The 24933-nt window shown below is 41.8% G+C and overlaps 2 protein-coding genes across 2 annotated transcripts; both read right to left on the minus strand.

The window, feature by feature from the left end:
* Positions 1-6559: 6559 nt before the first annotated feature.
* LOC6034736 (E3 ubiquitin-protein ligase HRD1) lies at positions 6560-12028 on the minus strand. Its single transcript, XM_001844964.2, has 6 exons — positions 11560-12028; positions 8425-8670; positions 7982-8361; positions 7531-7922; positions 7258-7469; positions 6560-7198 (listed from the first exon to the last, which is right to left on the minus strand). The coding sequence occupies exons 1-6, from the start codon at positions 11686-11688 to the stop codon at positions 6752-6754; spliced, it is 1806 nt and encodes a 601-aa protein (XP_001845016.1). The 5' UTR covers positions 11689-12028; the 3' UTR covers positions 6560-6751.
* A 5233-nt stretch (positions 12029-17261) lies between these two features.
* LOC6034735 (ruvB-like helicase 1) lies at positions 17262-18924 on the minus strand. The gene is made up of 2 exons (XM_001844963.2): positions 18627-18924; positions 17262-18565 (listed from the first exon to the last, which is right to left on the minus strand). The coding sequence occupies exons 1-2, from the start codon at positions 18765-18767 to the stop codon at positions 17336-17338; spliced, it is 1371 nt and encodes a 456-aa protein (XP_001845015.1). The 5' UTR covers positions 18768-18924; the 3' UTR covers positions 17262-17335.
* Positions 18925-24933: the final 6009 nt, after the last annotated feature.

Consider the following 24933-nt stretch of genomic DNA (forward strand, 5'->3'; position numbering starts at 1 on the left):
AGAAAAGAATGTTTGAACTTCTTTTCGAAATAAGATTCAATCTATCATACATAGATTTTGCAATGGTCTACTTTAAGGAGAGACATAATTACTTCAAGCAACTTGACTTTTTCTACAGAGTGCTGAATACCCTAACACAGTTCGGTAAAAATAAAGGTGGTTCTAGAATGAAATTAAGAGGCTTGATTGAATCCTAATTCGGACAAGAGTTCAAACATGTTTCAAAAAGGTTTTTTTTTTCTAAACTGTACCCCTCTAAAACTAGAAACGCAAATGTTTTCCAAATTCTGCATTAAGAATAAATATGCATATCTATGGGATAATAAATGGTTGAGCGTTTCTGCTAAAACTTATATCCAATATCACTTATCCATTTGTTCTAATCTATTATCTATTAGTTGATCCGTTTCCTGAGGTGGAACGTTTGGAGATTGTTTGATGAAATATTCAATAAAATCAGAATGAATAGTTTAGTTGTAGTTTATATACAGAGCCAGACGCCTCCATATTTTTGCCTTTCTTACTATCTCTATAAAGCTTAACCAAATTTCGTTAAAGGTAATTCAATAAACAACAACCGAAACTTCGAAGGTGACGGATGGCTTTTCAAAAACAGATCCATTTTTTATGCTTCAAAAATCATGCGATGTTTGAAGGCCTCTTTTGCGTTTAAATTAAATTATATCGACTGCAAACAACTTTGAATTTGTTTACCGTAAACCGGAGTGAATTTGATAGGTTTTAGAATTGTCCGCAAAATGAAGAGATCAAATTGAAGACGTACACAGAAAAAAATATTTCTGTAAATTTACATTGTTTATCATGTACCAAAAGGTATCATGATAAATGATGTATATTTACATTAGGTTCATTGGAAATTTACATTATATTCATTGGAAATTTACATTAGTTTTGAAAATTTACATTAGTTTTGGAATTTACATTAGTTTTGAATTTACATTAGTTCAAATCAACTAATTCTGATTGGCCAATGGGAATGAGAAGCTCGACTTGGATTGCAGTAGGAAAAGGGTGTGGCCTATGTTCTATTTTAAAATGAGTGAAGCGGGCAGCAAAAGGAAATTCGGATTTAAAAAAGTTATTTCACAGGTAGGGGACGCTTTCTCGTCGACGGCCAAGTGGAATAACGCTGGACTGGAATCGAACGGACGACGGGTAGAATGTTCGGTGTTACTGCTGCTACCCGCTGCCGACTGAGCCATCTTCGCATTTTATAAACGAGCGGCTAAAGCATCAACTTGTTCAGGGCGAGGCTCAGGCAGTGGGCCAGCGAAGTATGAGAGCGATAGAAAGAGAACTAAATATGACTATTTTTAGTTCGGGTAGTTTTGAAGTCAACGTTTGGCAGAAATACATTGGATATATGATTTACATTGAATAGGAATTTACAGGAAGCCGAACACGGGTAGAAATTCATCAGATTTAAGTTTCCATGCTCAACGTTTCCATTAGATTCATGATTTACATTAGATTTAGATTTACATTAGAGTAATTTCCATGACTTTTTACTCTTTACATCATATTTCAACATTACATTGAGTGAGTTTACATAAGAAACAGTATTTACGTGCTGTGTAAATTTACATATTTTTTTCTGTGTACGGTATGGAATGGAATCATACTGACCTACAACGGTAGTATGATTCCATACCATTCCGTACGTTTTTAAAACCTATCGAAGTCACCCAGGCTATCAATGTCACCCCGGTTAACGGTAGCTGAGTTATTTCACGTTATTTAGTCTAAACAATGTAAAGTTAAGTAACTTTACACTAATAAAACAAAGAATTGCCGAATTTCAAGCAAAACTATGGGGGTTCAGAACAAAACAAAAAGCTTGATCAACTGTACTGCATTATAATTTATAATTGAATGAACATAGGGCGTCCAATTTTCTCGGGTTTTGAATTTCCCGGGAAACGGGAAAAATATTTTTTGAATCCCGGGAAATTTTTGCAGCAGTCATAAAATCTATGTTTTCATTATATTTGTTACGTTTTTCTAGCTTAAATCCTGGGTGCAGAATAGTTGTCCGCAAAACGGCCTCAATTTAGGACTGTCAAAGTGGAACCAACTTACTGTTTGAAAAATGATACCAAGAAGTGGCAAGTATTGTAATCGATCTATGATTTATTTTTTTCAGGAATAAAAAAGTCGAGGGCGTCGAGCTTTTGAGGTATTTGAAGTCAACAAATTTTGTGAAGGTAATTTGTCGCTAACATTTAAATAAGCGCTATGTTTCACGCAAAACCTATGTTTATGAGGTTTTTTGAAATGTTAGTGACGAATTATCAATAGCTATGAATGGCACCAGCTAAATAATATTGAAAAAACTTACTCTGATATTATCACTGCGCTTCAATGATACAAAATCACGGAACATCCATTCGGTTGCTTATCAGATTCATAAAATTCCACCCACTTCTGACGCAATTGTTCGTCACGTGGAAAACATAGATTGACTCTTTTGGCCGCCCATCATTTAGTCTACGAACAAAAAAAGCGCAAAACACTTAATTTTTCAGCGAAAACTTTAAAATCAACAGATCCAAAATGTTTCAAAATAAGTCACTTCAGCAGCAAAAAATATGTCACGCTTGAGCTTGAACATAGCCTTCTACTTTGTTTATGTTTACAGCTGTAGTGCAGTTGTATTAGTGAAGAACAGTAGGGATCATTCGGAAATCACGTTACGCATTCTGTCTTTTCAGCACCCAGCTTAAATCATAGAATTAGCTCAAAACTGTTAATGGTTAGCTACACTTCAATCTGAACATGGACAGCAGTCTTTAGATAGTGTAAAACACAATTTAAAAAATGTGTTCTTTGATGTGCTTTGGAATTTAATTGAACCAGAATTTTGAATATATTTCTTTTATTTTTTTATTTATATAATATAACTACAAAAGCTTATACAATTTCATTGAAAGTGTCTAAAACAACAAGAAATAAAATTATACCAGACAATGTAACACTTTGGATAAGTTTCGAATTTTATGTTTTATATTTAAAAACATATTTTAAAAATTATCTTTAAGTCACTACCAATCAACTACCAACTGGGGATAATCGGGACTACAGTCTGAATAGGTACAGGAGATTTTAGAGCAATAAATTTGGAAATTAGTGTACTAATTGTTTTGATCTGTTCCTGTTGTAATCGAAATCAATCAAAACAATCAGAACATTATTCAAAAACAAATTAGCTTAAACAGCTGTCTTAATTCGTTACTTTTTCCTGATTTGCTCCAGATGCCGGTTTATGATGAAAAGTTAAATAATTTTTAAAATATTATGCTTTTTTCAAGTTTAAAGTCATAAATGAACGTGAATATAATAATAAGTCTTTTTTTAAATAAATAAAATTTAGTAGAAAATATCTAAGGCGCAAAGCATTTTGCGGATCTGTAAACAAAAATTTTAACAATTTTCCCTGCCAAATTAATGTTGTCATATGCCGAATAAAAATTTTAATGCTTTAAAATGCTTATCGATTACTAATTTCCACAACCAAATCTGAATTTCTAGACCAAAATTTGATATGTTTTCAATTTCGGGAATTCCCGGGACAAAATAATAAAAAATCCCGGGATTCGGGAATTCCCGGTTTTGGAAAAATCCCGGGATTTTTGTCCCGGGAATACCCGGGATGGACACACTAAATGAACATTTTCTTTTTTTGGTCGTCTTGGAAAAAAAATATTGAAGCTGGTTTATTTCATTTTTTAATGATAATTTAGCAAAAACAGGTTTTGTTTTGAATGCTAGAGTTTAATAATTACCAAAAATATAAAAAAATATTGAACAGGGTCACTTGTCAGCATTATCAGGTGCTGCGAGTAAGCATTGATCAAAATTGGAAAACGTATTTTTTTTCAGGAACACAACAACATTTAAGATAAAATAAGCGCTCATTGTGATATTAAATCAATATTTTTTTATTAGCTGAACATAAGTCTTCGAACAAGTATCAACAAATTGTGGTTGCAGAGAGATTGTAGTTTGATAATGGAAGTTTTCACAATTTCCGTGTACATAAATTCCGAAACTTTGGAGAGGTTGTGATTTGGTTTGGTAGCATAATTGTTGTTGTTGGCATTTTTAACTTAATGGGTTAACTTTTAGCAGAATGAATTACTGCGAATAAAAAGAGACGTGTTGTTACTTTAATTCCGCTATACATTTTAACACTGGAACGCCCAACGCATGTCCAACTTACACGGACGTCCAAGCCTCCCAAAAAAGGTGGAACGGCAACTTCAACTCGCTGGTTCTCGGGCATAACTCAACTTGTTTCCAGTGATTTGTAAGAATTTCTAGATGATCCTAAAATTTTGCAGAACTTGATTTGAAGAAATCTGTAATTTCTGCGACCGAAAACATCGTTCCACCTTTTTTCAAAACGACTGCCTCCGCGGAATTTTTGGCGATTTTTTTTTTACGCGCGAAAATCTAATTAAGTTCTGCAAAGTTCTAGAATCATCTAGACATTCTTACAAATCACTGGAAAGAAGAATCATCTTGATTGGTTGAGTTATGCCCGAGAACCATTGAGTTGAAGTTACCGTTCCAACTTTGTTGGAGCCTTGGGCGTTGGAATGTTAATATCTTGACAGATTCGGATCTGAATTCGCTAATTGGAACGAAAGTTGTCGAAAGCTTGAAACCACGTAGAGTCGAAATTTTCACTTCGGAAACAGTCATCTCACATATTCGGAACACCCACAAACTCGGAACGCTATTGTGATAATTTGTCAAAAGCATGCTAAATGCATCTTTTCTGTCGACCCTTCTATTTGTAGGACCTTGCTACTTCACCAGTAAAAGTAGTTCTTTTTAAAATGCTTTATAAGACTATTTAATCAAAAGCAGTAAAACACTGCCTCCAAATTGACTGTTTCATAATTGTAGGATGATATTTGCCTCCCACAATTGTGGAACCTGGTTTGAATTTTGATATTTATAAAATCCACGTTTCACGCTGTACTAAAACCGGTATGGAGTAATGGTGCTGGCTTGCCCCTTAAAGAAGTGTATCCTCAAAACTCGTCTAAAAAGTGATTTTCGAGCAAAAAACACGTTTTATACGTGTTTTGAACACGCTGTATCTTTTTTGGGAGCAAGTTAGCACCATGCTCTCTTCGGGAAAGTTGTAGAGCATCTTTCAGGAAATCCAAATATGAATATCGGTTTTGGTACATCGGAAATGTGGATTTTATAAATATCAAAATTTAAAAAAAAAACTTTAAATTAATGTTGTTGGGCACACTACAAATGGTTAGGCGCAATCAAACCCTAAGCAATGTACCACCTCCGGAACGAGTTCAAATGCGTAACCGAAACAGGTGCGAATGCCTGGCACGAACACTTAAAGCGTGTTCTAGAGTGTTGCTCGTACTGACTCAGAGCAAGGGTGAGATGTTGGTGTAAGGGCAGTGCGTGTTCATCGGGGACCTGGTGCATAAGATCGGTCAAGGCCCCTTCTTACACTGAAAATTACGAATTACGAATAATAGGCAATACACTATTCCAATTTGACTGCGACCCCATAACTTGATTTTGATGAAACAAGAAAATTTAAAAACAGTTGTTTTTTATCGTGATTACAAACCTTCGGAATACCAAGGCTTCGGATAATCGTATCTGGATTGTATTGCTTATAGATTAGGTAAAGTAAGGGCAGCTGTCAAAAAATATTTAGCACGAAAACTGTGTTTTATATGGTCTGTATGGTTGTTAAGCAAAATATGTTTTCAAAAAATAAAATGCATTTCATTTCGATTAGGTTTGGCATGCAAAACAACCATACAGACCATGCTCTAAAAATGCTAAAATTTTCACCTTTCAAAAATAATTACTTTTGAAAGAGACAAAATGAAAACACAAAATTTATCAGGTTATTTAATATTTATTCTTCATTGAGATGCACGAATATTTACAGATACAAATATTAAACGATATCCATCGTTAGATTACATCATCAAACCACATCACTAAAATTTTGTAATTTGATGTTTTCGTCTCTACCGAATTTCTCTATTTTGTGTTATGTTCGGAGCAAATGTCCCTGCAATATGGCTTTCAAATCCAACGTAGGGTCATTTACTCCAAAATGCTATTTAATCAATAGGGAACATTCATAAACCACGTGGACACTTTTTTGGTAATCTCGACCCCCCACCTCGTGGACAATTGAGCATGGACAATCGCCATACCCCCCCCCCTCCCTAAAGTGTCCACGTGGTTTATGGATGGTCCCATACAAATCAGCATGAATCAAACTGCAATAAATAGTTTTACCTTTTTAGATTGCCGTGACTGTATCGAAAATTGAGTTGGAATCGATCATCTGGGGAGTGACAGTTTCCGATAAAGTAACGGCAGCGTTCGCGTCAATTTGTATTTCTTTGAAGCCCTTTAAAAAAAATTGTCCAGCCAAAACAGGTTCATGCACGGTGATGCTATCAAATCTATCCTCAGCTATCAACGGTATGTGAAAATAAAAATGCAATTTTCGACGAATTAAAAAAAAAAAACCTTAAAGCGAAGGATAAAAGCAATAATTATATAACAAATAGAAAATCGGAGAAAAACTAAACAAAATAATAATTCATGTATCACTCCGCAGCTCCCAGCGGCATCAAGTGGATGTTTTTCTTTTCTCTCTGTTTTTGCCGGATCTTTCCGGAAATTGAAGCCTTCGCCAGTCTTGTTTTATCGCAGGGTCGCTCTAGTTGGCTCCAGACGAGGCGGCGCCAAACTTTTCCAACCTTCTGCGCCTTAGTTCGCTCATTTCGGAATCCTCTGAATGTCGCACGCTGCTACTGCTGGTGGACGGCGATTGTTGCTGCTGGTCGGGAGTTATAAGGAACGCTTTGCTGGTACTCGGGAGCGGTTCTTTCTTCAGCTTTGTCACCGAATCGTCATCGCTGCCGAGGTCTTCGATTTGAACTTCGGACGGTTGCTTGACGGTCGCAAGTACGGCGGATGCACTGCTGCTGGCGGCTACCTCGGTGGATGGCGATGCAACTGGTGATGGTGGTGGCGGTACGGCGGCGGTTGTCAAAGTTGCTGCGGCTGGAACGATCTCCACCGGGGGCAACCGGGCAACGATCGTCGAATATTGGTTCATGAGGGCAACCGAAGCGTCCAGCAGGGTGCGAATGTTTTGGAGATGCTGAGAGGGGGGAGGAGTTGTAGAATTTCAGTTTTGGGTTCATACAACAGCTGACTCACCTTAATTCGTTCTTCGACGTGGTGGCGCTCGTTTCCTTCCATTGCGCGCAGCTCTTCGTCGGTTAGGGTGTCCAGAGCTGGCGGAACCGGGGGCAGAGGCATAAGCAAGGTGGAAGGTGGAAGGCCGATGAACGGCATCTGCGGGAGTACAAATCCGGGTGCTCCAGGAATTATTGGGAGGGTGGCCGAGTTTGGTAGATTCATATTTGGCACTGAAAGTAGGAATGTTACAATAAAGTAAATAAAAACGTGTTAAATATTCAAAATGCTTACAATTAGCCTGTGCTGCGGCAGCTCCGGGCACGGTCGCACCTGCCGCTCCCATCGTCGAAGTAGATCGATTTGCGTCGTTTTGATTGTTCGCGTCGTTGCCGGCAGCCGGTTGGATGGGATTCGGCGCGGTTGTTGTGATGGGAGTGCGCAAAATGTTCAACCGACAGGTCGGGCACGTCTGCTGCCGCTGGAACCACGACCGCAGACAGGCGGTGTGGAAAATGTGCCCACACGGCAGCTTCTTCGAGCTGCTGACCATGTCCTCCCGGCAGATGATGCAAATGTTGTCTGACAGTTGCAGCTCTTCCGGCGTGGCGTCCGGATACAGGGTGTTCATGTTTCGAATGGCACGGCGCGATAGAATCACGTCGTTGAGTGCTTTTTTGAAATTTCTGGAACCGAAAGCAAATGTTAATACTTTCCGGTTCAGCTAAATCAAACAGTAACTTACCTCATCGTGTAGTACATGGGCCGGAAAGCAAACAGTGGCAATGTGTAGATTTTCACCATGAGAATTACGAAAATCACGTACAGGATCACTCGAATCAGTCCAATGATCAATTCCGTGTACAGTAGAAAGACGGCCTTGTTCTCCCAGGGCGTATCGGATCGCAACTCCGCTGCGTGGAACATGTACTTGATGGCCGTGTTCAGAACCATCGTCATCAGGATCGCGTACTCGAATCCAAACACCAACTGCACGGTGGCACCCTTGGCGATCGTTGACTGGTACGCGTAAGCAATCAGCTGATAGTCCAAAACGGCCAGGCAAGCCAACAGTCCGGCCACTCTGAGGTGGAATATCCATCCAATCACTGGACTTCGTTCCATCTGGATAGAAAAAGTCGATGTTTAATTCAAACGCCCAAAACCCCAAACTCAAATGATGCTTACATAGTCGACGCGATCCTCCGCCAGCCAGTGGAACGACTTGAGAAATAGGAGCACCGTAAACAGAGCCACAAACTTGGGATTAAAGTCGTCCCGAAACACGGTGAAGGCGAGACACGTCTCGGTCAGCGCGTACCAGAACCGCTCCATCAGGTGCTCAAATTCGGCCGCCCGCAGCGTTCCCAGGAAGATCTTCTTCATCAGTTTGCCCAGCATCAGCACTAGGACCAGCGACTGTATGTAGATAACCTGGAAGAGGTGCAAAAATACGGTTTAATATGCGAACCGAATCCTCACTAAAGTTGACGCAGGTTTATTTAAGGGAGGGACCAGATCTTGTTTTATACCGGTTCTAACACAAACCCCAACATCGCACTATGGGGTTTCAGGCGGCCATAAATCGAAAAACCGACATACTCTAATTATTTTTTTGGTATTTTTTTCGAAAATAAACATTCTAACTAAGAAAAATCCGGAGTTTGAAAGTTGTAGGTTCAATATTCACTGAATTGCAGACCTTCAAAGGCGAAAATGGTAAGAAAAACATGTTTTTGACAAAAAAATGATTATTTTTCATAGTTGTACTGTGTAGCTGTTTATGTATTTTTCCTGCATCATTATAAATATTCAGAAAGGTAATTGATTCAACTTTTCAATAAAATTTTACAAAACACACTTTTATAGGCTAAAAAAAATAATAAAAATCAAAAAAGATGGATTTTTATTCAAAATTTAGTTTTTTTCAACTTTGTTAATGGAGTACTTTTTTTGTGTGCATTTGTGCGATCTGAAAATTTTGCAGTTTAAAATTTGAACCATGTCCTAACTTGTCTCCAAATTTCAAAGTGCACTTATGTGCACTTTTTGAGTTATGCCATTTTGAACATTTTGATTCATGCAAGAAAATTAATGATTTCGCGTATACGCTTGGTTAAAATCACATTATTTACCTGCGGAGGCAGAAATGACGTACCTGCTATGTATGTTTTGAAATTTATTTGATATTCATGACTTTGTTGGTACCGTAAACTGGGGTGACTTTGATAGCCCGGGGTAACTTTGATAGGTTTTTCAAATGCCCGTCAAATTAATATTTAAACATTTTTGAGAATTTTGAGTATGTAAGCATTAAGGGAAAGCTTATTATCGAACATATATGCAAAAATGTGACTGTTACATTGGATGTATCAAAAATAGTGGCCAAATCAAATTTCTATCAATGTCACCCCGGGCTATCAAAGTCACCCCAGTTTACGGTACTTAGGTACGTTTAATAAAATTAGAAATTCCTATTCTAAGTATTTTACAGAAACGATTCGTCGAATATTCATATCAGTTCGTTGTTGTGTTCTTTTGAAAGTATGGATAATAATACCGTAGTGTCCCTGTACGATATAACGAAGCATTATTCTGAAAACGTGAGAACTGCTTTCGAGTATATTTGTAGGTATTACAACATTGCAGAACCATCACATGATCAACTCAGGGAAAAACCACAGAGGAAAAACTACGCATCTTGTTCTGTAGCTTCAAAACGAGGTATACAAAAGCCCATAGAAGAAGTTCATATTTTAAGTAATCTAAAGACAATCGGTTACATAGTGATTTTGATTTAGAAGAATTTATCGTGGAAAACGTGAATTTTGCAAGTGGATCAACCAAAAACGTGGACGAGAATCCATACAATGTTCCATAAAATAAACCGTCTAAAATTCTAAAACACCGCAAAAATCAAATTTTAATTGGAGGGGGAGGGGGGGAGGAGGTGTCTTCAAAGAGAGGTGGATTTAAACTCAAGAAAAAGAGGAGGGAGATTGAACGTAAATCAGAAACTTTAACATAGCATAAACCGCCATTCCGTGCATCAAATAGACAGAGCAAGAATATTAAAATTCACCACTTTAATGCATGTGGCCTCAAATATATGAAAAAATCGAAAATTAAACTTTTTTTTTGGAAAAATATCAAAATTCATTTGTTTTCATTATACTAAGTACAAACAACACAAAAAAGTCACAAAAAAGCAAAAAAATATTTTTGGCCGCTCGCTTATATGGAAATACCCCATAGTGCATCGCCGCCAAAGATGGTCCTCAGCACTAGACGCTCGAAGGCGCTTAACATTGTCCACGTCGTATAGGATGACCGGTTATATCAGCGACTTGTTGAAGGGTCGTATCGTAGAGAGAATTTCTAGGACCTTAGGCCGAAGCAGGCACGACTTTCAGCGATAATACATCTCCGAAGAATACTGGGTCTTGGTAAAGAATGTGCCAAGCCATTTGGGTTTGAATTCTTGTTTTTACGCTTATGAGGTGAAACCCGAAGCAATTTGACTACAGAAGCTAGGCTTCATAAACCCTGCTTCCTCTCCTCCACTAGCGGTTTTGACTTTCAGATCCTGACTGAGACAGGAAGCCACCTGAATTGCGTTACTTTCTCCAAAATCTGGCTGCGTTGACATTACTCCTGCAGATTCAACCGCGGAGGACAGCAGAACCGAATGCAATTCACTAGAATAAATCATCTATTCAACATCACCGATCATCGATTAGTATGCCGAGTCGATGATTGCCACGGAATAGGCTCTAAAGTAGAAGATGTCCGAGAAGGTCCTTCTATCTATTAAAACGTAATCCCAATGGTGTGCGGATATGTGTAACCTGCACCAAACCCATGGTCTTCTACTGATGCTGCTTTGAGCCCACGTCAACGCCAGGAATTTCAATTCAGCCACAATTAGCTTGGAATACATACGGCAGTAAGAGCCGTCTCCGACATGGGGAATAGCACGATCACGGTTGAAAGGGTCACGAAGTGTTGATCCGGAAGTATTACAGACTGGATAGGGGCAAATAAGCAATATTTTTGAAAGATTTCCCTTCTTCACTGAGGCAGGCAAACCCAAAAGTTATTCATTAATTACTGATAGCTGTCTAGTAAAGGTCTTGGAGATACAATGTCCTACGTAGCCAAAATGTTGTAATTGTAATTGATTGTTTATTTGTGACGAAAGCCTGTTAGTTTACAACTTTTTATCAAGTTAAGGAGGTGTTTTGCAAAACAATGGTAATATGTTAAACCAGAAAACTACAAACCACTTGCGGGACCACGGCTCAATAAATTATGTTTACTCACCGCCATACTTGGGTTGGACTTTGTGATGTAGACGACGGATGGATAAAACTGCTTCTTCTGGTAGTACGCATTCCCGATCACCATTCCGGTCAGCGTCAAACTTATCACCGATATCCCGAGGGCACGCATCTCTAGTAAATTCTCAGCCAGCTGGCTGATACTTTCAAAGAAAATGTTAATCTTGTTGAATTATCTGGGCGAAACTTTTTCTTTTTTCCTTCCGCCGTGTGACGAGCGTGACCTTTTACATATGTGCGATACGCTCGAAAAGTTACGGCACTTTGCTCTGCGCAATTCAGCACCGGGAAGGATTGCTGCTACTAAAACATGGTGTAACGTCAACCTTCCACGCAAATTAGCAAAATATTCTTGATATTCTGGCAATTTTACTTAAAATTCACTCGAAAACAAATGCCACAATTCCACGTACACACTGAGAAACACTGAATATTTTCAAATGTCTTCCAAAGTCAGTTCAAAATGACATGACATTTGACAACACAACTGTCAGCTAAAGTATTGTCCGTTTCTCTCAAAAGTACACGCCACACGCACGGTCAGCTGGATGTACTCAAAATCAAGTTCGATTCACTCATTTTGGACCATGCGTGGAGGAATTCATTTATGAGTTTAATGCTGAAACTCATAAATGAGTTTAGCTCTCGAACTGCCGAATGAGTAGTTTGGCTGGACAGCGATTTTTGGCTGTTTTCTTGAAAATTACCTTAAAAACTTTGAAATTTGTGAATGTTACTACTAAATTAAGTGATTGTTTAGCCGCGGCATTTCAGAATTTGCCGTACACTCAGCCAAAATACCTTTTCAAATGTATATGGCGCACCTTATAGATACAGAAAAAGTTACCTGTTTTAAAAACCATAAGTTTAAGTTATGAACTAAGACAGGCATTATTCAATTTATAAGATATGCTTATGATTACAGTAGTTGTTCGGTAACTGGGCTGAGAACGTAGCCCAGTCACCGAATGCTGCTCGCTAACTGGGCTGAACGAAAAATAACGAGGGGACCACCGATGCATAATATTTTCCTGATGAAAAATAAAAATTAAAAATACTCAAATTTATTTACAATGCTTACTTTTCATATTTCTTTAATTGTGACTTGAAATGTAATACATGTTTGAAAAAAGTTTTTTTTATTTGTTGAAAAGGCTTTTGGCATCCATTAACCCCTCGTTCATTTCGGTTTGTTTTGGTTTTTTGACGTTTGTCTGCTTTTTAACTGGGCTACAGCCCAGTTATCGAGCGCCCAGTTGAAAAGCAGCCCAGTTAAATAACGCCCAGTTACCGAACAACTACTGTATCATTAATATTGTTGATGAGAAAAAGTCATATGGCAAACTTATGAGTTTTCAAAGTTACATGGCGAATGACTTCAAATATATTTCGGAGCAAGTGCTAGCAAATTCTAGGTTTGTAATTAAAAAAATATTTGTTTAGATTTAAGCGTCCGCCTCGGGATTCGAACCGGCGACCTCTGGGTTGTAAGTCCAGTGCGCGGTCCGATTGATCCACACAGGCAGGCATCAAACATAAAACGGCTTGCTATTCTTCGACCAGGTCGAAGGCGGTAGGTTCCATCGCAATCGCAGATTCACCGTCAACTTGCGCAGCAGTACGGGTACGGAGTCCGCAAACTGGAGAACGCGATTGTGGCATGCTGGTCAAGGTGGACAGAAACCTGAGCTCCTCATACACACAAATGCAGGGACTAAACACTTTCACCAGACGGTCAACCGCGCCGTCACCAGCAAACCCTCGTCCAAAGCGGTGTTTTTCCTATGTCCGCCGAGCAACCCAAGCAACTTAACCCAAGAACCACGCGTAGCCTTTTAAATATATTTTATGTAATTTTTGGAAAAGTAAATTTAAAATGTTTTTTAAATCAATTAGTTTTAATAGTAACAATAAAAGAGAAAATTTAATTCATATGTTTACCATATAAGAACTAAAACTGCGAGTTTCGAATATTTGAATGTTATACGGTTTTCTTATGGAAGCAACAATCGCTCATACATGAGATTTATAAGATTGGGAGCGTTCTTTTATTACGTAACGCAAAAAAATGGATTTTTGGACCCCCTCCCCCCCCCTCGTAACAAAATTTTCATACAAATTTTAAAATTTTTGCATGGAGCGTAACACGGCCTCCGACCCCCCCTCCCCCCCTACTGCGTTACGTAATAAAAGAACGCTCCCATTCTCTTATGGCAAAAAATCAATCAACGATCCTATACAATCTATACGATTTGCGTATGGAAAAAAATTATATGGAATCCTTATGGCCGGTATAGTTTGTTTTGGCTGAGTGTTTGTTTTGGCTGAGTGTACGTTGACGACCAAGATTGTTTACTTTTTGCTTTTTGGTCTGACAGCTTTATCATGGATTTTGGTCTGGTCTAGGCGAGGGATAGGACACAGCACCTTCCTGATTGGAACTGGAAAATGACGGAATTTGCCGTCCAGAACGCACAGCGGATTACCGCGAATCGGACCGGAATCGAGGAAAGAAAGAACACGCGTTTCACTTCTACGAATGAACTTTTATTTGGGCGAGCAAACACAACTGCCAACCGCACGCGTCGACTGGTTTGGCGGGAATGAGCTGTCACAACCACCAAGGCTCGGCTAGCAAGGTTAGCACAATAACGGCACACCAAGGTGGTGTAAAGAAGGTGAACACTGCACATTTCAACACTCCCCCTCAGGGTGAGCCTTCTTCACTAGTCCCCCATCCGGTGCCTCCTCTCACAGCCACAGCCTTTGAATGCACCGCTTAAAGGTGCTCCACTTCTGTCCTTTCAGCTCCTCCATGCGGCCTGCAGTCTCCTCGACTGCGCTCACCGCGATCCCGACAGCGTGCTTCACCTCGTAGTCGTCCAGGTAGCGCGGTCTTGCTCCCAGATTCGACCTTCCCGAGCGTCGAAGGCTTAGTCTCAGTCCGCCTTCGTCTCCTTCTGCTTCGAAGAACTCTTCGTCGTCACTTTCGCTGGCCTCTTTTTCAGCTTCTTCGTCTCCAGCCGCGTTGTCTCCGACTTCTTCTTCCTTGAACTCTTCCTTCACAACGATCGGCTTCAACTGGATCTCTTCCGCTGGTTCCGACGAAGGCCACTCCACCGTTGTTATGCCGTCACCGAGTTCGAAGAATCTGGCGTCACGGCTAACGGTGACCTTGTCCGTCTCCAGGTCGACAAACCGGTACGCTTCTTGGTCCAAGGCGTACCCGACGAAGATCAGCTCCTTTTCCGGCACGTTGACATACGCTCTACTGCCGAACACTCGGAGGTGTTCCAGGTCTGGCTTCTGTCCCCACCAGAACTTATAGGGCGTGTTCTGATCCGGTACAATCGGCATCCTGTTCTGGAGGTACGTGGCCGTGAGCATGGCCTCACCCCAGAATCGCATGTCCAGTTCCGCGTCCTTCAGCATGCAGGTAGCAATTTCCATCAGCGATTTGGTCTTCCATTCAGCGACGCCGTTCCGCACATTGGTGAACTGAGGTTGGATCGCTTCCACCTTGTAGAAGTTCCGGAGTTCTGTGTTGTTGAACACTCCCCCTCCATCCGACCTCACCACTCGCGGCTTGCGACCGAACTGGCTTTCGACCCACCGGACGTACTCCTTGATCCCACTCGCCGCTTCGCACTTCCGCTTCAGCAGGTAGGTGACCGTAAACCTACTGAAGTCATCGACCATCGTTAAGACAAATCGATTTCCGCTCGGCGTGACGGTGCGCATCGGCCCACAAACGCTAGCGTGCACCACGTCTAGCAATTGCTTCGACTTCCGGCCGAGCATAGGAGGTAAATTTGTTGACTTACCCTCCTCGCAGTACTCACACACCAGCCGCTGTCCACAGTTCGGCACTTTCATCCCCGTGGCAAGCCCCTCCTTGTAGATCCGCGCTGCCACTGCCCAGTCGTGATGACCGAGCCGTCGGTGCCACTGGTGCTGGCAACCCTCGTTGTGTCGAGCCTCCGCAGCCACCATCGATTTGACCGCCGCTTTCGTCTGGCGCAGGTAGTAGAGTCCTCCGTGACGTCTACCCGTAGCGACCACTTCACCTTCGGCACTCACAATCGAACAGCTTTTCTTCTCAAACACAACACTGTAGTTCTTTTCGGCCAACTTCCCGACCGAGAGCAAGTTCGTTGTTAGTCCTGGCACGAACTTCACTTCGCCGATGTCGATCTTCTTCGGCTTTTCCTCGCCGTCAATGCCGTACACTACCCCGCTTCCTTCACCACGAATCTCCGTCTGCTTTCCGTTGGCCACCGTGATATGACCACCAGCAAATTCCCGCAGCGACAAGAAAAAGTTCCTGTCGTTGCTCATGTGCGCGCTGGCACCACTGTCAATCACCCAACTCGCAGATCTCCTCACTCCGGTGGTGAGCGCGACGTCCTGTTCGTCGCTTTCAGCGGTCTCGATCTCCGTGCACCTGGCGATTTGAACTTCCAAGGTTCCAACAGTCGCCGCCGCCGTGCTCTCGATGGACACCGTCGCCGTCTTCCCGGCGATCTTCTTCTCCGTGTTCCTGGCAGCATCCTTCTCACCATCGCTCTCGCTTTTCCGCCGCAATCCGCCACGAACCGGGCAACTCCGTTTGAAATGTCCCGGCTGGCCACAACGGAAGCACTTCCGTGATTTCCCCCGCTGTGTATGTTCCGCAGATCGGCTCACCTGCTGATGATGTTCCTTGAGAGCTTTGAAAACGTCCCGCGCGTGGACTTCTCCCTCCACGAGCGACCGCTGGCTGTCCACCAGCAGCGACAAGATGTTTTCCTTCGCCTTCCGGTCGCAGCTCCTCCAAGCCGCGTCCTGCTTCTCTGCCGCCGGCACATCTTCCATCACAACCTCCCAGAGGTCTTCGACGGCCAAGAGTGCCTCCACACGCATCTTCCACACTGGCCAGTTCGTGCCATCGAGCTTGGCAATCCCGAACTTTCCGGCCATTTTTCACGCGCACTTCAAAGTTCTTCCACACGCGAAAAACACAACCTCACTTTTCCGTTGGTGCTCCTCCACCGAACGGTAAACAAAAGTAAACACACTTTTCGTCCACCACGCGAAAAAACTAAACTTTTCCTCCACGCGGAACCGTCCTTTTTCACTTTCCCGAAACCGTCCTAACTGGGACCATAACCTGACGGAATTTGCCGTCCAGAACGCACAGCGGATTACCGCGAATCGGACCGGAATCGAGGAAAGAAAGAACACGCGTTTCACTTCTACGAATGAACTTTTATTTGGGCGAGCAAACACAACTGCCAACCGCACGCGTCGACTGGTTTGGCGGGAATGAGCTGTCACAACCACCAAGGCTCGGCTAGCAAGGTTAGCACAATAACGGCACACCAAGGTGGTGTAAAGAAGGTGAACACTGCACATTTCAACAGAAAATGGACAGTACATAAGGAAATGAAAGTGTTCCAAATTTGTGACATAAAACGTTAATATTTGCAGACGGTCGATACATCAATCAAAAGATCACAAGAAAATCTTTCAAGTGAAGGTAAATGCGAATCGACTATCGATTTTCTAAACATTGGGAAATCCGTACACTGTTCCGAATATGATAGTACGTAACCCAAATTCGGGATAAGTCTGGATTGATTCTGGACCGTATTTGAAACGCTGCCTTTTTATGGTCAATCAAATTGTTTTGAACGAATAGAAAAGTTTAGCTCAATTAACATTTATTAGTTCATATCAAGTCAAGATGAGACATAGTAATCGTTTGGTGAAAAGTGTGCTTACATCATATATTTTGTGTTTTCTTCCTGCAAATATTTGGCGGATCTCTTAGCATCCAGGAAAAGTGAATTGACGTCCATAATATCATCCTTGGTGATTTGTGTTCGGCCATTGACCTTACACGTCTGATGAGCCGGCGTCATAAGCTGGACCGCATACCGCAATGTCGTATTTCCTCCAATTTTGCTGAGAGCCTGAATGGCAGTGTCTTCGACGTTGAGTCCCTCTGTTTGTGCCCGCAGACGAATGATCTGTTCAATTTCCGTCAAGTTGTACGGCGCGGTACGAACAATGAGCAATCGGTCCAGCAAATCCAACGGAATTCCGTGAGGAGACACAATGTCGTCGGTGCCACGAATGACGCATCGACCTCGGTTGGTTGCGAATATGACAATTGGTGCAATGGCCGACTCCAGCGATTTGTGCAAATAGGTGAAACATTCCAAGTCCAGCATGTGAACTTCATCGATAAATAAAACGCCGGGAACCAATTCGGCGACGCCCTGGTCAATATACTTGTTCACTACCTTATTGATCTCCATGCGAAGTTTATCCGTGATTTCCGTTTTCTTCGGCTTCATCAATTGGCCCACCATTGACAGCACATCCTGGCCACCTTGGGGTCGCGCATTGGCCACGTCCAAATCATGAAGGGTCACATCTTGCACCACTTCCTTCTTCTTGTGGACATCGCCCTTCGGAAGCGGCACATACTCTTCCGTCTCCAGATCAAATTCGGTGGCAAATGTATCGCTTCGTCCCTGTCTCTTGACGGCGCCACTGTTGGCCTCGATGTAGATCACATCTCCGACTTCGACCTTTTCCTTCTGCAGCGATTCGTAAATACTTGGATCCAGCTTCAGTTGTTTGGTTCCCTTGGCCGTTTTCAGCCCAATAATCACGTTGCTAATCGTCTTTCCATATCCGCCCATCGGATTTTCAGTTTCGACCGGGGTCAGCTCGGTCACTTCGCCTTCATAAACTTCCTTGGTCTCCCGGATGCGCAGACCGATTGAACGACGGAAGTTTTCCATCAGCACTTCGGTCTTTTTGATTTCGCTGCTGAAAACCTCAGAGCCGACCATCGGACAAAACGGAACCTTATTTCCGAGCTCCTGTGCAATCGCCAATGCTATGGCCGTCTTACCGGTGCCAGGTGGGCCGGCCAGCAACAGTGCCCTGCCGGACATTTTCTTTGTCTTGATCAAATCCACCACGACTCCAGCGGCCTGCAAAAAAATTGACCATTTTTAATTATTACAGAAAGAATCTGCAAGCAACCACAATTACCTCCCGGGCATCCTTCTGGCCAACTAAACCGGCCGCCATCTGGAGCGGGACGCCGTTTTCATCCAATCCGAGTCCCTTGACATGGCTGTGCGCTGCAATCCGCTGAGTTTTGACCGTACTTTTCACTTCTTCGATCTTCATCGTTTCTCAAATTGTCTTTAAAATCTGCTGACTTGTTCCAGAACTTTACAAACAATGAGCTTACTTTTTTCCAAATTTGTTAAATAATTTTCCAGTTTCCTTGACAACTTGAGCGACGTGAAGATGCCGCGCCGCGTGAATATTTGACATTTGAGCGGCATGTTTGGGTTACCAAATCGCATGGTTGTTTTGGTTACCAACATTGCAGGTATAATTTTAAAACTACGTATTTTTGTAAACATCTGCAGACCTTTGCGAAACATTCCACACTCAACACTGATAATCAACATTACACACTGTTCAGTTCACTTTTACACACTTGTATGGGATTTTTCACGAAAGTGTGTAATCATACTTGAACTGAAAAATCCCATCCAGGTCTTTAAGCGAAGATGGCGTTCGAATGATGAACGCCCGAAATGTCAAAATCGCGCAGTAGCACCAACATTAGAAAAAATATATGGCTGTCATGCCATGGCACACTTGTTCCGTAATGTTGGTACCACTGCGTGATTTTGACATTTCGGGCGTTCACCATTCGAACGCCATCTTCGCTTAAAAACCTCGATACAAGTGCAAGGGGGAGGAAATTTCAAAAATATTAAGAACATTTTGGTAGAATAACGAACTTTTAATATACTTTTTAATATATTAACGAAATGTCAACATAAGTTCTCACCAACACTTGAAGCACCTTGATTTTGACAGTGCAAGCGAATTGTTGTTGTTTTCATTTATCAGCTAATATTTCAATCAGCAATTTTTAAACAAATAATAAAACAATTTTGTAATCATAGACCGTTCGAGGGGCGGGTTGGGAGATGTTTCGTCTAGGCTAGATTTTCTGCCGCAATATTTGTGGACCTGATTTGGACCTCAACCTTGACATCAACAGATTATCGTGCTCGTTTGCCTTAGATGTCAGGGAACGTTGACTGGCTTCAACATCCGTCTCCAAATTGACCGTGTCTGGTGTAACATCTTCGGTAGGGACTCTTGACACATTAGCTGGCCACTTTTGTTTGGCTAGAGCTAGCCGCCGTGCCCGACCAGGCTCGATTGACGGAATTTCCACCGTCAGACAGGCACTTGCGTTGGCATGAAAACACTTCAGAAAATGTCACCCTCCTTCTCCTCCTACTACTGTTGCGCTCATGAGGCTGTTCCTTTGGCACTGACATTATAGCCGTTCGAGGTACGGTTGGCAGAAATTTCGTCATGCCGTTCTGGACAGAACCAGCTACAACGGAATCCATCTTCCGGCAATCGCATGTACTCCGGAGATGGCAAAGTTACAGCTTCCAGTTGGCGAGTTTGAACGATATGTGAGTATTTCCTGTTAGATACTTGGAACAGAGTTCAAAGTTGGCCACATCCCGTTTTCGGCGTGAAGAGCCTGGGTGGAAATCGGATGGGAACCTGGCTTGTGAGACAAGCCGCTTGCAAGCGGCAACGGTCGACCGACGACGGTCAACGGTAAACAAAAACAACAACAAAAATCTGACTTTTCTTTACGTCAGTTATGACATTTCTATTAAAGGTGTATATATTCAGGGTGGGAAAGTATTAATATAATAACGAACGTTAGTATACTTATTAATATAATAAGTAAAGTTCAACGGAGTTTCCTGCCCCTTGTACAAGTGTGTAAAAGTGAACTGAAAAAAGTGTAATGCTGTTTACTAGTGGTGGGCAAAACCGCTCATTTCTGTGAGCCGCTCATTTTCGTTCGCTCATTTAAATGAGTGGCTCTTTTGAACGGCTCATCCGCTCATTTCGCTCAAAGTCAGAAAGTAGACTGGAATGAACTGAAGAATCTGCTCAAGATATTAAGATTTTTTTTCAAACGATCAATGGAGTGTCCATGAGTGTCACGCTTCGTATGATTTTTGTTGATTGATAATTAAAAAATATATGTTTTCATCGCATTTATTCTGAACAGATTGGAGATCAACCATAAAACATAGAAAATCGTCGATTTGCTTTATCCTTTTTTGGAAAGCATTTCAAATATAAACGCTTTATATGAAAAAGAAGAAAAACATTGATCTCTGAAATCCACAAATATCGAAAACTTTTTTCATAGAGAGGTTAACAAAGTTTGTTTGTTTAACAAACTTGAGTTTTCTTCAAAAGTGAATATTTTCAACCAAATTATTGCTTTCAATCGTTAAAAATTAAGAAAAGTTTTGATAATTATCTTTCCATTATTTTGTGAAACAATAGATTTAAGTTCGTGTTCAGTAACAGGCATATTTGAGGTAGCCTTTTGCTGCACTTGATAAAATAGTCTTGAAATGCAGTTTTTTGTTTAATAAGAACAACTTTTATTAATGACAGCAAATGAATGATCAAAACAAGCGTAAAAAAAGATCAGAAAAAATGCATTAAGAAAACTATTGAACAGTTACCACAAAAGAATGCCAAGTTTGTGTGATGTGCTGTGGTAAATTACATTTTAAATCATAAGCGGTCCAATACATGGATTAAAACCGTAAACTAGCATACTAACTATGTTCGAATGCGTGTAACAACTTCATGTAAATAACATTTGAGAAATGGCGACAGTCAGCTGATTCAAAATCACAAGCGCCCCGACACGGGCTAGCAACAAGTACACCCTTACCAAAAATCATGATTTGTTGAGTTCCAAATCCCACTTTTCATACGATTTTTTGAATTCAGGTACTACAACCATAAAAATGGTTATATGGGTTGAACTGAAAAAATCGTATGAAAAGTGGGATTTGGAACTCAAAAAGTCATGATTTTTGGTAAGGGTGCATAAAGTGCGCCATAATGTTGGAACATGAGGCGACCGGTGAGAACCTAGTTTCCCCTCTTTTCTCTACAGCACCGTCACCACCGGCGCGTGGAAGAACGAACCGAACGAGAGCGAATGAGCGAGAGCGAAAGAACGAAAGAGCGAACGAAAACGACGCCGTTCGACGACGTCGACGACGGCGCGAGCGACGCTAATCAAGCGCTTCGTTCGTTCTTTCCGTTCATTCGCTCTCGCTCATTCGCTCTCGTTCGGTTCATTCTTTGACTCACTCTTTGATTTGACGGATCTTTGAAAAGAACCGGTTCACAAAATGAACCGCCGCTCATTTTTTCTGAGCGGTCGCTCATTCGTTCTTTAGCTTGAGCCGGGTCATAAGAACGGTTCGCTCAAATAAGCCCATCTCTACTGTTTACCAGTGAAAGTCAAAAGTATCCTTTTTCCAAGTTCAAAATCGATACAATTTTAAAAGGGTGACGCCGGGTGAATTTGAATAAAGGATAGAAAGTATCCTTTTAAGGGATACTTCTGATTTTGAGTGCAATCTCATTTTTCAAAATATTGAGAAAAACGAGGATGAAATCTGCGGTTAGTTTTTTCATTCCTATTTCGAACATATCTTTATCTGCATGTACAGAATTGAAAAAATAGGGGAAATATGCCCATTTTAAGCCTAATACACTCAACCCCCGGTGGTTGGTCACTTTTTCGTTTGACACTTTTTTAGTTTGTACCTCGTTGGTTGGTCAAAGTCAAACTTTTTACACGGCACTCACGCACACTAACAAAACAAACGTTTGGTAGTGTGTGTGAACTCCGTGTAAAATGGGTGTCAAACTAAAACGTGACCCCTTCGTTTGACAACAGTTGGTGTCAAACAATCGGGGTTTGAGTGTAAGCGGTCGTGTTTGAATGATGCTAGATAATCTGGATTGTTCCTTGAAATTCAATAAAACCAAGTACACCAACGAGTGTTGCTCTCTTCAAAGAGATCTCTCCTCAAAAAATCTGAGCAACCCAGAACAAATGGGAGCAATTGGGAGGAATCTGTAGGAATCTGGAGGAAAGTAGAGCAACCGAGAAGAATGAGCTGAAAACGGTCAAAAGCAAAATTTTTTTGGACCTCAAACTTCAAAGCCCGTTTTACCCCACTTCCCTTTGTCATAGAGGGCTCATATTTGGCATGAGTTCATCTCATGTATAGACAAATAAACGCTGAAAGTTTCATCCAAATCGGAGCACCTCGATACGACCTCTAGACTTGCCTCTAGAACAAACCGAACAGAATTTACAAATACTGCCTCTTAAGCTAAGAGCAAGATTGTCCGTTCGACGCAGTGATGAACGCAGAACGCTGTGCCAGTTCGATTTTTCCATCAACTGTCAGTCGAACAATCTGCAGGGGTTGCTTTGTTCAATGGTCGATGACTGGCAGGCTATGATGACAGGCGCAAAATTTTGCGTTTGCGTCCAGGTCTGACGGACAATCTTGTTCTTACCTTTATGGTTCCGCAAATGTCCCCATATCGGAACATCCCCGGGGCCTCCGGCCACTCCAGGTCGTGGTCACTACTGCCAAAATGTCAAATTTCATGTCCAGTATCAAAATCCCTAAAGTTTGATACCCATATTGCCCCAACTCTTATGGTTCCGCCAAATGTCCCCTTATCGGAACATCCCCGGGGCCTCCGGCCACTCCAGGTGGTTGCCAGTTCCAATAATCAACTCCCGCTCATGCCGGCTGGCATGTCTTGGCGTGTCCATGCCTCCAGGCCATCTGCTCTAGGGTCTCCAAGCCATCTGCTCCCGGGCCTCCAAGCCGTCTGCTACCGGGCCTCCAGGCCATCTGCTCCTGATGTTGACTCGTCGATGTCCAGCAACAGAATGAATTTTCGGGACCGACCGAGCCCCGTTTTGTTAATTTAGATCGGGGACGTATGCCCCGCCTTTTTGCACCCATTCTCCTACATCTCCTTATTCGCTTTTTGCCACGTCGACGATCCGAAAATTATGAGGTAGAGTGGGGGTGATTTTAGATACATCAATCTCACGTCTCTCGTTTGACTGATTGGGAAACGTTTGTTCAACCAACCAGCGTGCGCTAAGAAGAGGGGAAATTTGCCGAGAGGGGAAGGTGAAACCAAAGCGTTTCATTTCGCTTCGCGAAATTTTGGATTGCTACCCTGTATAGAGCCCTAAGACAAAATAAATGAAAGTTGATTTGTTTTGATTGCGGAAGCTTGAGTGCTTTGGAGGTTCAGAGTTGGAAGAACTTATCGGGATTTCTCGCCGGATAAAAGCTTTACTATTTTTTTTTCGTTGGGGATCTCCGCTCGGTGGCTATCCCTAAACACGTGGCATTTCCCCTTTTTGTCATCGATTCTTTCCGGTCGTCCCCAGAAACGCACCACAGCTAATAATTTAACAGTTGGAGAACCTAAAAACATTCCTGTTGCCAAGTGTCTGTACCGGCGAAAAAATCGTTCCTGTAGCTGCAAACTCGTGCTGGCGAAAGACCGATCCAAAGAACTTCGTAAGCTCTTGCAATTGTGAACCACTAGCTGGAACGTATACGGAACGCTAAAACGCTTTTTAAAAAGGTCCTTTCAGCTATTGTCTATCACATGTTTATAGGACCTTTTTTTTTAAAAAAAAACTCTAGAAATATCATTTACAATTAAAAATAACCATTGACATTATTTTTTGCAGGATTATTCTTGAAATTTGTAAAATAATATTCAATGCCCACCTAACTATGATCATCTTGTACCTTGAATGCGCAGGTTAGGTTAGTTCCCCGTTTCGCCACCAATCTCAGTTAGGCAGCACTGTTTTGTCTCCCGGTTAAATGAATGAGTGGCAACTCTACCTATCGAGAAATTAAAAAGAGAGATGTGAGCCGGTAACATGGAGTGAAACTTTCGCAGCTCTCATAGAAAACTTCACAGCAGCTTGACAGAAAGTTTAACTCCATGTTGCACTTTTAATTTCTCGATAAAAAATGTTCTGTAGAATCAGCCTGTACGAGGTTTGAATCAACAATTTTTTTGTTGAATATAATCAACGCCAATTTTGCGTTGAAACAAACCTTGATTTTCTCAAGACCACAAAAGTCTTTTGTTGTTTCGAAAAAGCTGCTTTGACGTTTAGTGTTGATTCAACAAAAATAATGATTTTTAAATCAACAAAACGTTTTGTTGATTTAAATATGCCTTATTTTTCTGCGTGTACGCAGGGTTCATGCCGAGGGTGAGTGCCAGACAAAAAACCGAGGTGACGAGCCGAGCGACGTTAGTACGATGAACCAAAATACCAACACACACATGGGTTTGGGTTCGTACCGAAGCTAGAAAACCAAACTCGCGGTGTGCCTTGTCACTGGCG

Source organism: Culex quinquefasciatus, chromosome 1 (genome assembly GCF_015732765.1).
Source record: "Culex quinquefasciatus strain JHB chromosome 1, VPISU_Cqui_1.0_pri_paternal, whole genome shotgun sequence".
NCBI classification, from domain to species: Eukaryota; Metazoa; Arthropoda; class Insecta; order Diptera; family Culicidae; genus Culex; species Culex quinquefasciatus.